The sequence below is a fragment of the Miniopterus schreibersii genome (assembly GCF_964146895.1).
Source record: "Miniopterus schreibersii genome assembly, chromosome: 11".
NCBI classification, from domain to species: domain Eukaryota; kingdom Metazoa; phylum Chordata; class Mammalia; order Chiroptera; family Miniopteridae; genus Miniopterus; species Miniopterus schreibersii.
This window is the reverse complement of record NC_138111.1, coordinates 45,301,796-45,314,852: the sequence shown is the minus strand read 5'-3', so window position 1 is coordinate 45,314,852 and position 13,057 is coordinate 45,301,796. Positions and strand designations below refer to the sequence as shown.

At 34.6% G+C, this 13,057-nt stretch overlaps 1 protein-coding gene across 3 annotated transcripts in view; it reads left to right on the top strand.

The window, feature by feature from the left end:
* The window catches only part of BRD10 (bromodomain containing 10), an 83,023-nt gene that overhangs the window by 9,263 nt on the left and 60,703 nt on the right, over positions 1-13,057 (top strand). For 2 of the 3 annotated variants that reach the window (XM_081152354.1, XM_081152353.1), the window contains exon 2: positions 11,258-11,458. The exons of the other annotated variant lie outside the window; for it this stretch is intronic. In XM_081152354.1, coding sequence (XP_081008480.1) covers positions 11,258-11,458 — 201 coding nt within the window. The remainder of the gene's footprint in view (positions 1-11,257; positions 11,459-13,057) is intronic. 3 annotated transcript variants of the gene reach the window in all.

Below are 13,057 nucleotides of genomic sequence, written 5' to 3'. Positions count from 1 at the left end.
GCCATATGTAGTTTTATATTCTGCTTATCACCTATTAGATTTGATTTTACTTATTGTTAATCATATGTTACATGTGAAATTGTTACATGTGGGACTGTACACTAATAGGGTAACAATAGTAGAACTCTGTAATGTGCCTTTTGTTTTTTAGTTTTTTAATCCTCACTTGAGTATATGTTTATTGATTTTAGAGAGAGGAAGGGAGAGAGAGAGAGAGAAAGAAAAAAAGAAAGGGAGAGGGAAAGAAATATCACATTTGCCCCAACTGGGGGGTCTGAACCCATAACCTAGGTATGTGCTCTGATCAGGAATCGAACCAGTGACCTTTTGGTGCACAGGACGATGCTCAACCAACTGAGCCATACCGGCCAGGGCTGTTTTGCTTTTTGATCTGTATTTTTTTTTCTTCTAAATTTTAACTTTTGCCATATGGATTAAGCTACCTTTTGCTTTGTTTGACTACCAACAAAAAAATGACAGACCACTTTCACTAGTAATTAGCCTAAGTTATCAAAAAGTAAGTTGAAGTTATCAGTCATGCCTTGATGAGTTTGTGAAATATGTATTAAAAATATAGGTTAAAATATATTTTTATGTTTCTGATCACACAAGTTAGCTAACTTTCCAGTATTATTATTAGTATGTTTTATGACTATCCTCTTCAACAGAACTCATAATTTGCCAAAGTAGAACAAGTAGAAACAGAGCCTGTCTTGGCTGCCTTTAATATACAAAAGCCCAGCAGAAAGTTTGAAATTACATTTTTTATCATAATTTTAGTAATAGTTAACATTTATTAAGTGCCTTTGTGTCACTCTGGGGCTTTACCTATATTAAGTTGTTTAATCCCCACAACAACTCTTGAAGTAATTAATGATTTACACAACCTGCTTTACAAATGAAGAGATAAGGCACAAAAGACTAATTTGTCCAAACCTAGTTAGTGGCAGGACCTGGATTTGAATCCAGACTGTTTGGCTCCAGAGCCCAGGTACTTAACTATTGTGCTTTCCTGCTTATGAACGAGAGCTATAGGGATTGAGGGAAAGGAGTTTTTCTACCTGAGAGAGGCTGGGGAGAATAAGATTATAAAAGATTTAAAGAAGGGAGCATTTAGATACCTGTGGTGGTAGGATTGACATTAATATTATGCTAAGTGAAATAAGTCAGTCAGAAAAAGCTAAGTACCGTATGATTTCACTCATATGTGGGATATAAAACTGAATCTTGTGGATACAAACAGCATTGTGGTGGTTGCCAGAGGGAAGGGGGTGGGGGCATAAGGGGCACTTTGGGTGGTGGGCACATAAAGCAATATACAGATCTTGTAACATAGAAACCCACACCTGAAACCTATATGTTCATATAAACCATTGTCACCCCAATAAATTTAATAAAGTGTTATAAAAATATATATATACATTAAGAGAAGGAAGCACTCTGCTTAAAGCACTTCAGCAGCACTTAGGCTAGAGTAGAGTAAGGAGTTTTGTTTACTGTTCTTTATATACTTGCCATGCCATTTCTCAAGCGAGGGCTTTTATACTTGTATTTTCTTTTATCTAGAACACTATCTCCAAAGGTTTTTTTGTTTTGGTTTGGTTTGTTATGGTTGGTTTGGTTTTGTCATGGTGGCTTCTCCTCCTTTCACTTCCTCAGAGAAATTATTCTTGACTATCTTTCACAGAATTGATAATATTTGACTTATATTTACAGCTTATATATGTATGCACACATTTGTTCACTTTTTGTATATTTTTTTATATTCTTTTTTCTTTTTTTAATATATCTTTATTGACTTCAGAGAGAGGAAAGGAGAGGGAGAGAGAGAGAGAAACATCAATGATGAGAGAGTTATTGATCGGTTGCAGCCCGCAACCCGGGCATGTGCCCTGGCCAGGAATCGAACCCAGATCGCCTGGTTCCTAGGTCGATGCTCAACTGCTGAGCCACGCCCACCTGGGCTGTATATTTTTTTACTAGCATGTAAGTTTAATGAGGACAGGAATCGTGCCTGTAAGTGTTGCTGCTGACACGTAAATTAATACTGAATGAAGGAATAAGTGAACAAATGAACAAAGGAATGGATCTGTCTGAAATTTATTTTGATCAAGGAGTAAGGTTGAAATCCAGCTTTACTTTTCTCTCATGTCCAGCCAGTTGTCACAGCATCACTTTTCTTTATTGATTTTATTTACCATTTTTATAATATATTAAATTCCTGATGTTTTTGGATTTTTTTGTTTTGTTTTGTTCCCCACCCTTCTCTCACCTCATGTGCCCCCCCCCCCCCCGCCATCCCCTCACCTGATGTCCTCTGGGTCCCTGTTGCTCACATTTGGCCTCACCCCACACCTCGCAACACGGTCCCATTGCTTGCTGGCCGTACCTCACCTCATGTCTTCCTGGTTGCTTGCCTCAAGAGTGGTCCCATTGGCTCATCCTGACCCTGCTTATTTGGATCTATTTTTGACTTCTCTTCACTGTGCTGTTGGTATGTCTCACTGTTCATCTTCTGGTATTAAACTTATATAATACTGTAACTATAAAATCCATTTTATTTTTTTATTTTAATTTTTAATTTTTTTTATTGTTCAAAATATTACAGATGTCCCCTCTTCTCCCCACTGACCCCCTCTACCCCTTCCACCGTCCTCCCCAGTCCCTCACTACACCATTGTCCATGTCCTTGGGTTATGCATATATGCATATAAATTCTTTGGTCAATCCCACCACCCCCTTTTTAATATATGGTAGGATGAGTCCTCCATCAAATGATTTTTCTTTTTCTGAATTTTCCAGAAATGAAATTTTTATGTTTTTATTTTTCCATGGTACTTTTTAATAATATAATATACCTTTTAATAATATATTTTTTAATAGTACAGTGGAATCAACGTTTGTATCACTCATGTTTTGGTCACTTGACATAAGAAATATGTGAGAGAAGAATAGAAATTACTGGTTTGTGGGGGAATAAAAATGATATTCTTTCCATTCTGCAGGCACTATAATGCCTTCAGTTCTTGATGGGCTCGTGCATCTCTTTGTTATGACCTGTTTTTTCAGGTAGGCAGTAGCAAGATTAGCCCTAGCTTTCCTGCCTTTCCTCTTTGTGCCATTGTCTGAATCTGAAAGTGTGCTGAATTTACAGTCTTCTACCTTAAAGCCTCATCAATACTTGGCAAATATTTAGGGGAGTTGGCCAACAATAGGAAGCCAAGCTATCTATCAGCCCCCTTTTTGTAGACTTGTCACAACTTTAGCATCTTCATTGGAACATGAACATAACTGGATTGTATGAGAGTTAGTGACCTAAGAAGCCTTCTGCTCTGCCTTTACTGAGAACTCCTGATTGCTTCTGGATGGTGAAGAACAGCTGTCATGGTAGTAAAATGTTTGTTCAGCAGAACAGTCCTAACTTATTAAAAATGCTTATCAAAGTTGTTGAGGTTGGTAAAGCACTTTCAAAATACCATTTCAATGTAGCTAAAAAGTTTACCTTTGTGCCTTAGTTAAATTAGAAGAACAAAATCAAGAAATGGAAATTTATTCTAAGCAAAATGTTTAGTTTTTTAAAAATTTGTTATGATGGTCTTCAGTTGTTCTTTTGGGAATTAAGTCATTTATTTGGTGCCACAAAGGCCTTGAAAGGTTTTTTTAACTTATAAGGATCTTTGCAATTAATTCCTTATTGAAGTTGCCCTCTTGAATTTTACTAATGAATGTCTTACTGCTTAATCCTTGGCTTTTACTTAGCCCTTTCTCCATCTGTCTAGAGAATTAAATTGTGTAGATCACTTAGTATTTGAAATTTTTCTTCTTTGGCCTCTCTGTTTCTTAAACTATTTCTTTAACTTATCTTTTCAGTATTTCTCTTCTTTAGCTGTGTTTCTCCTTATAACTGGATAATCCCTAAAGTTATGCCTTTAGATTGTATCTCCCTATATTTATTTCTCTGGAGAAATCATTTTTTATTAAAACTTTATTATGAGAACTCTTAAAACAGTATCTTGAGCTTTCCCTTTTGTCTTAGTTTTGTGTTTATGTCCAAATAATTTTTCCAATTTATTCTGCAACTGTTATCTCAAAATGTTAAAAACTAAGTACATATTTCTAACTCAGGTCTGCTTCCCAGTTGTTTTATTTTTCTTTTCAACTTTCACATTCTTTTCCAGTGGTGTCACCATTGTTTCAACCTAAGTATATTAAAGCCATCTTTGATTTTTATACTTTTCACTTAGTATATACAAACTGTCACAGTGCTCATTGCTGAATCCTTTGCTGCTCATTTAATATTTTGAATGAATGAATTTGAATAATATGAATGTTTTCCTTAATTACTATTTTTCTTCTTTCCTTACTGATCCAAAACTGCCCTTTCTGCAAAGTCCAGGTTAAGTGCTTGACAAAAGAGTAATCAGATGGTATAGAGACATTGAGTAGATAAGAACTGAAAAATATCAATTGAATTTCATAACTAGGAGACTAATTTTGGTGGAGGAGATGCATGCGAATGCCAGATTAAGGTGTGAATGAAAGGTGAAATGGACCAGCAGTTTAGATGTGACTCTTTTCAAGAGTTATGGTTTGTTGTTAATATAAACTTTGATGTATTTTTATGCTAAAGGCAACTAGCAGGTTCAGGTTGAAGATGCAAAAGATAATTAATGAAATACAAATTCTGAAAACCTATAGCGGAATCACTTTTTGATCAGAGGATGGGAAGCGCATTTTTCACAGCATCTTAAAGTTGCATTTAGATAATTTTGTTTGGATTCAGACAATTTTGTTTTTTGAGAAACAGGAAGTTAATGGAGCTCTTAAAACTACCATTTTGTCTGTGAAATAAATGGCAGAGTCAGCTGCCAAGTGATGATGAGCAGTGGGCTAAAGTTTTTAAATAATGATGGCATTTGCAGGTGGGTACTAGACTTATTGGGGGAATAACTTTATATAAATATCTAACCCCTATGCTGTACATGTGAAACTAATATAATATTGAATGTTAACTATAATTGGGAAAAAAAATTTTAAACTGAAAAAAGATGGCATTTGAAATTTTTGTTATGGAAAACCAATGAGGAAGTTGACTTCCTTCAAAGAAGTGGTTTTAGACATGGTTGAGCCCAGTTTAGATTACAGGTAGACAACAGACTTTAAGGTGGGACTTTTCCCACAGTGCTTAGTAGTGTAAGTATAGGAGTGAAGGAGTTTTTATGGCTGAGATGCATGAGAGAGGTTGGGTGCCTGAGCCAGAAAGATAATTGATTAAGGGAGATGAGATAAGCGAAGAGGTTAGTCATATATGATGAGTCCCAACTAGTTATCTGTGTGAATAGCTGAAAGAGGCTGGATTATGTTAGAGCAAATGAAGGAATCAAACAAGGAACTGGAGGTCTGGATAAAGATAAGTTAAAAATACAGGAGCAATAGAGAAACAACTGGGAGAGTAGATGGTAAAGAGGATCAAGTAGGAAATAAGTTTACTAGTCTGTGATAAATGCTCTTTTAGTAGGTATGAAGACTTCTTTTTACCAACAACTCTTTTGGGTATCCAATATATAGGATGTCCCCTCAAAATGTATACACACTTCGAATGATTATAGTTAGTGTTTATTGCCCTAGCCAGTTTGGCTCAGCCTACAGACTGAAGGGTCCTAGGTTCGATTTTAGCCAAGGGCACATACCTTGGTTGCAGGCTTGATCCCCGGCCCTGGTCAGGGCATGTGCAGGAGGCAACCAATCGATGCATGGCTCACATTGATGTTTCTCTCTCTCTCCCCCTCCTTCCACTCTCTCTGAAAAACAATGGAAAAAATATCCGCTGGTGAGGTTTTTTTTTAAAAAGTCAGTGTTTATTAACATTCAATTCATTTTCAGATTTTAAAAGAATCTACAGAAGTGTATCTTTTTTTGTATGTCAATGCTTGTTTTCAAACTGATGACCATTCCGGGCCAGGCACTGCTGATAACTTGAAGCAATGGAACCACAAATATCAAGAATCATTTTTGCCCGGCCGGGCGTGACTCAGCGGTTGAGCGTGGACCTAGGATCCAGGCGATTGGGGTTTGATTCCCGGTCAGGGTACATGCCCAGTTGCAGGCTTGATCAATGACTCATCATTGATGTTTCTATCTCTCTCTCTCCCCTCCTTTCCTCTCTCTGAAATCAATAAAGATATATTAAAAAAAAAAAAAAAAAAGGAATCATTTTGTTCAGTGTTTGTGCGCACTCAATTCCACTGTTGCCTGTTTGTACCGTAAACTTTTATCTCTTATGTATCCCCATAAAAAAGTCTAGTGGATAAGTTTTCTTTGTTCAGAGCTTAGTCTGGCTTCACCGATTATTTCAAATCAATTAAACCTGAAAAGGAGTGACAGTTTAGTGAGTTATCAGCTGTTAAAGTATGTATACATTTTGAGAGGGCAGTGTTTGTACTTCAGTTGCATTTTCAAACTTCCAGTAGCATTTCAGGATAAATTTCCTTTGTTCATAGCTTAGTCTGGCTAAAAAGAAAGAAACATCAGTTGAGCTGTCAGCTGTTAAAGTGTGTATACATGTTTTTGGGACACCCTGTATAGTTGCAGATAAAAGTAGTGGTCTCCAGACTTTTATAATTTGACTTCTAAGCAGAAAAAATTTTAAAATATACCCCATTGTATGCATATTTATTTATAAATCATATCTACATATTTATATACTATTATGTTTTCTATATTATAAAGCATAAAACATTAAACTAGATACTTAAAATATGAGATTAAGCATATTGTAAGTAATTTTAAAATATTAATATTACAAAAGCTTATTTTGGTGAGGCTATTATGGTATTTCATTAGTTTTGAAAATCATGGTTTAATACTTGGCTGTAGAGCCATTTGAAGGACTTGTTTTAAGTTAGATTTATTTTGGTACTTGGTTTTAATGATTTTTGTAGTTCAGCACTCATAAGTATACATAAATCCAGATGGAAGAAGGCCATTGCAGGCCAGGCTGACTACATATAAAGCATATCTATCAAACATGAAAAAGTTTTTGCTGAAATCTACCAGTAAAAGTTCTGTCTTTCCTAATTTCATTGAGTTGCTCTTAAAAACTAATACAAGGTCTTGTTGTGCTGAATAATCTTCATTTGCCTCCTCAAATCCATTCTCCACCTGTGCACTGCACCCCAAGAGGCTTATTTCTAAGGACTGCATCAACTGGTCTGCCTTATTCTCTGGCTTCTGATTGGGGTCAGTCAGTGGGAGGCACTGACAGGACAGGGAGGTAGGGATATTTATTCTAACAGCTTTCTCTTTGCTAGGCTGCAGGTTGTCAGTAACTGCTTTATTATTGTGTGGCCCTCTTCTACAATTACAGCTCTCTCAGTTCCAGTAACTATTGCCTCTCATTCCCCTATTGGGCCTAGAGTGTGATGGCTCCGTGACTAGCCCAGGAGTGCCTCACCATCCCTTCATAGTTTCCTTAATCTTGCCTGTACATTCATAAATAGTGTCTTCATTAACTATCACCTCATTTTTAGTATTCTCTCTTGCCAGTACCCCTGAGGGCTATAGTTGCATTTTAATATTTTTAAGTAATGGATTTTTTAAAAAGTGACTGAAACTTTAGAATATTTTTAAGTAGGTTAGATAATTCTGTTTCTAAGTTTTAATTGTACAGATACAATTTTTATAAGTGACACAACAACATCATAATAGTAGAAACCTTGCTATATGTATTTACTAGGGAGTCAGTATTAGTCCATATATTAACCATAAGTAAAGATTAATATCAAATCACTTCCTTCTTAATACTTATTTTAATAATTTTAAACAGAATTGAGCCTCTGAATTCTGAGATTTGGAATGTATTAACAACAGAGAAAATACCTTTCATGCTTTGTGGGGGAAAAAAGATAACTATAAAACTCAGTAAATCAACTGTAATTATTGCTTAGCTTTTGCTTATAATTAGCAATTTGTTATTTTCAAACTATTATCAGACTGACTTCATGAAATAATTTTCCTAATAGGCAGGGGAAAAAACAAATTTTAAAAAAGATAGTTATTTTAGTGTATTATTTGATTATTGATTAATTATCTGACAATTCTCTTTGAAGGTAAGACTTATTTTTTACTGCATTTTATTCCCTGATAAATGAAACTCAAGTATTTAGTTACAAATGTTTAACAGGGTGTTTTTTTTTGCACTATGGACAAAATAGATGATGGGAATTCTTCAACTTTAATTACGTATATAAATTTAAAATGATAAATAAGCCACTTGGCTTGTATTCTTCCAAACCTTCCCCCCCCCCCCCCCCACGAGACTCTGAAGCTACAGCCATTAACTAAACAAAGCCCTTATGCTCCTAGAACCTTCATTCTGGTGGGGAGATTTAATTACCAATTAAATAATTATATGATGCAATGTAGTGATAAGTAGCATGAAGGAAAAGAAATCATGTTAAAATAGAGAGTGACGGGATCCTCTACTAGTTATGGTGGTCAGGGAAGTCCTCTCAGGTATTCTGGCGTTTGAATAGACATTTGAATGAAGTGATAGTGCCTAGCCATACAAATATTTGGGGAAAGAAGGCCTTCCAGGAGGAAGATCAGGTGCAAAGTCGATGTTGGTGTGACTGAGAATAACGAGACTTTTGTGGCCAGGACACAAAGATCTAAGGGCAGAATGGTAGAAAATGAGGTTTGGAAAGGTAGGTAAGGGCCATATCACACTAGGTCTTCTAGGCCATCAGAACTTTATATTTTAAGTGTAATTGGAAGGCTTTGGAGGAGACAGAGCAGGGAATGACAGGATCTGATTACCTTTTAAAAGGATTATGTGGGTTGCTGCATGCAGAGTAGATTTTAGGGAGATGAGAGTAGAAGCCAAGAGAACTGTCATGAAGAGATTGCAATTGTCTGGGTGAGTATTTGAACTCGTCCATGTACACACTACTCGGTGCCATATGTATGTTTACATATATACTTGTATATAATTCCTTTTGGGTCAAAAAATATATTTTGTTCAGAAACTTTGCTTTTACATTCAGCAGAGTGATATGGACATCTTTTACAGTGAGCACATGTAGATTTACCTAATTTCTTATAATAGGTGGATGCTATTTCTTATTGTGGGTACATTACCTTAGTTAATTTGTGTTGTATCAAAGGATATTTATGTTTTCAAGTTCTTTTTAAATAACAAACAGTACTGCATGTGTGTGTGTGTGTGTGTGTGTGTGTGTGTGCGTGTGTGCGTGTGTGTTTATTGCTTACAGTTGTGGAGATATATCTATAGGGTAAATTCCTAGAAGGATGATGCGTAAAAGGATATGTGCATGTTAAATCTTAATGATTATTACCAAATTGACTTTCAAAAATGCTGTGCCAATTTTACACACCCACTAATGTGTGAGAATTTTTCTTTCTTAAAACCCCCTCCAACACTGAGTAGTATCAGTCTTTTTATCTTGTTGATATGAGAGAAACATAGTTTTCTGTTTTATTTTTAAATTATAAATAAGTATTAAAGCTTATAAATTTTTATTTTTGATAAGTAATAAAGGTTATTTTCTCTTTGGTCTTTGTTCTGAGAAAATACTGTTAAAGAAGTAGTTTATTAATTTCATCTTCTCTGTTTAGAAGACTGAATGAAGTTAAAGGATAAAATTGAGTTTCTCACTTTTTTACATAACAATTTACCCATGTGACTTACTATTTTCCTCAACTCTCTTTATCTCCAATTCTCAACATACACTGTGACCTCTGAGAAGTCATAATGTTTTGGTGTAATATTAGTTATTAATTTTCTCTTCTATTACTGTTGATGAGGAAGTGATTATCATTACAGATGTACTTAGTTCACCAATAAAAACTATACTAAGATGAACCCAAGTATATCCATTCAGATCTGTTATTGCCAGTCATCTTATTTTCCTTGGGCCCACATTGCTTACTCTCAGCCTATTAGCCATCATACAGGTGTAATGCTGTTGTGCATGAAAGAATCATAGCCTGAAAACTATGGATAGTTTAGCCCAAATTTTTGAGAATTATTGGAAAACCAGTTTAAAAGTTCATTCCCTACCTAAAGCTGAATTAGTTAAAATATTATCTTCTTATAACAGAGAAAACACATAATAATGCCATAGTTCAGTAGAAGCTTGCAATCATACCATTTGTGGGACCTAGATGGCCTGAGAGTAAAATTGTTAAGTTTTTCTTAACTTAGAGTAATAAACCACTGCGAATGTAGTCCAAGATGGACAGGAGTTTGATTGTACTTCATGCCATGAAGGTTTATGTTTTGGTGATTTTTTTTAGACTATCTTCTATTAAGACGTATAGGAAAGCAGGAAATTATGACTACAGGGTCAACTTTGAATTTGTATAAATTCTTATATAACATATTGAATGCTTACTTTGAGTATTGACTTGATTTTGCCACTGTAGAAACAACATGTACAAAACCTTCAGACTGGCAGACTTTACAAAGTTAGAAGAGCAGATGTTTGTTTTTCTGATGCTTTTTACAGTTAACACATACAGGTACAAATCCAGAAGTCATTTTTTAGTCTAGACTTAAAAAACTTTGTTTAATGTAATGTTTCTTTTTCCAGTGTGAATGGTTTTAAGCAAATTGTTGAGAAACTTTTTCATCAATATCTTTAAAAATTAGGTTAATACCTTATTATATTAATAAAATATTATAAAGTAGGGAAACATTTGTGGTGAGGTTGAAGAGGAAATCTAGATTCTTAGGTTTTTCTTATAATCAGACGATTTCCAAATTTACAATTGTATATTGTAATACAACTTAAAATTGTATATTTTAATGCTTCATTTATCTATAATTTCTTCAAAGTGTTTATGTGTCATAAATTTTCTCTCCCAAAATCTTTTTGTATTATTGTACATTTTCCCACACCAGTGATAGGTAGTATGAAATATATGAAGAGATATAAAGATAAGCTACATATAATTTTGCTAACAGAAAACTTGTTTTCATTAAAAAGATAGTGCTTTAATCCTTAATTTTAATGCTTTAGTTTTACATATTTTTTAAATGTAGGGAAGGAACTATCACTCAGTGATTTTATGAGATAAGTACGGAAAATTAAAAATTATATAGGGAGAATAAAAATCTAGAGCATAACTAGTTTTTGTGTAGTTAGCAAAGGAATTCTTCTTAAGATGCTGGTTAAGGGGGTTTATTGCTTACCCACAAGATTTGACCTTGTGAATTGACTTATTCTTCTCCAAGGCACTTGAGAGAAAAGACAACGATAGCAGTTACATCTAGAGGCTATTATGGATTGGAGGATGAGAAGGGAACTGCATGTACTTCAACAAGGCGTCGGTCAACACCGCGAAGTTTGGCGGGCTTGACAAGTGGAGTTTTTGAATCTATAATGGTTCAAGTTTTGAGACAGGAAGAACAGCTGAGAGCAAAAGAAGAAAAAAGGTAAATGTTAAAAAAAATTAAGTTCATGTTGTTCAAATTTTCAGGACCTACTTTCAAAGAGTAGCTGTGTAACTTTTGTATGCCCATATCAAATTTCTGGGCTCATTTTAATAGTGTTCCAAAATGCATTGCCACCAAAGTCTGAATTTATAATGAAATATCACAATGAAATTTGTTTTAAAATACAGTTTTAAATTTTAAACCAAATTATTTTGAAGCAATACAAAAATAATTTTTATAAAAGATTTCAGAATGCTTTCTAGATTTCTAGATTTTCTTTCAAATTATTAATTTTAAACTAGAGGAATTTTATATAGATTTGTATAACTTAGGATAGACTCATAGACCTTTAAAATTAGGAGAAACTCCAGAGATTACGTAGTTCAAAACAATACATAGGTCTGCCAGTTCCTCCACTGGTATTAATTTCCTTGATAACTATGCTTACTCTGGGCTCATCAGGAAAGAATGCTGTGCTCAATTAGTGTTACCTTCTAGGATCTGGAAGCATAGACTGATGGCACTTATAACCATTTTACTTAAAACAAAAGAGACTAGGACCCAAACAGGTGAGTACTCAAAAGGACTGGTGATTTTTATCCTAAATAAAATCTTCAACTATGTTAGGAGTGATTACTGATGTAATAGGGAACTTTGCTAATTCTACTCAAAGGCAATTTATAATATGTTGTTGCTCCTCTCATAGAAATAAATGTAGCTTGCTTTGATATTTGTAGGATTAACACTTGACCTTGAGACTTTCCACCACCACACTTTTTATAATGGTGGTTAATTGGGAACCCAATAGTGTGTAATAGATTGGAATAGCAAGAAATTAAAGAAAAGGAAGGCCTGTAGGAAGGAGGCTATAGTAGTCTAGATCTCCACTACTGATGTCCAGAAATAGGGAGAGGTCAGATTGTTCCAGGAACAATCAACAGGAATTAGTACCTTCTTTGATACAGGGGGAACAAGGAAGAAACAAAGATGAATCAGGACATAGTTGTAATAATAGTGATAGTAGCAATAAGAATAAGATTTAAAAAGAGAGTGGTTAACCTTTATGTAGTGTGACTGTTTGCCAGGTTTAGCTCTAAGTACCTGATATGTATTCAACATTTATTCTGAGGCACAGAGAGATTAAGTAATTTACCCAAGGTCAGGCAGTGTTTGAGCTGTGTGTGGTCAGGATTCAAACATAGGCAATTTGGCTCTAGAGCTTATGCTCTTAAACAATATGCTATCCTTATAACTTGTGAAGTGGTGGAACCAGCAAAGAACAAAGAAGAGTTTGAGTCCATAATGTGAGGAGAGATCAGTGAACTTCAGTTTTTAATAAGCTTGAAGTTAGGATGAAAACATTTAAGCATCCAAGTAGGAATGACTAATAGGAAACTAGAAATTTTTTATCATTCGGTCTATGGTCCATTTGAAATTAATTTTTGTGTGTTATCTGAAGTAAGGATAAAAAATTTATTTTTCTTCCATATGGCTAAACAGTTGTTCCAGTATTTGTTGAAAAAACTATTTTTTCATCACTATATTCCTTTTGCATCTTTGTTGAAAATCATTTCAACATATATTTGTGAATGGACCTTC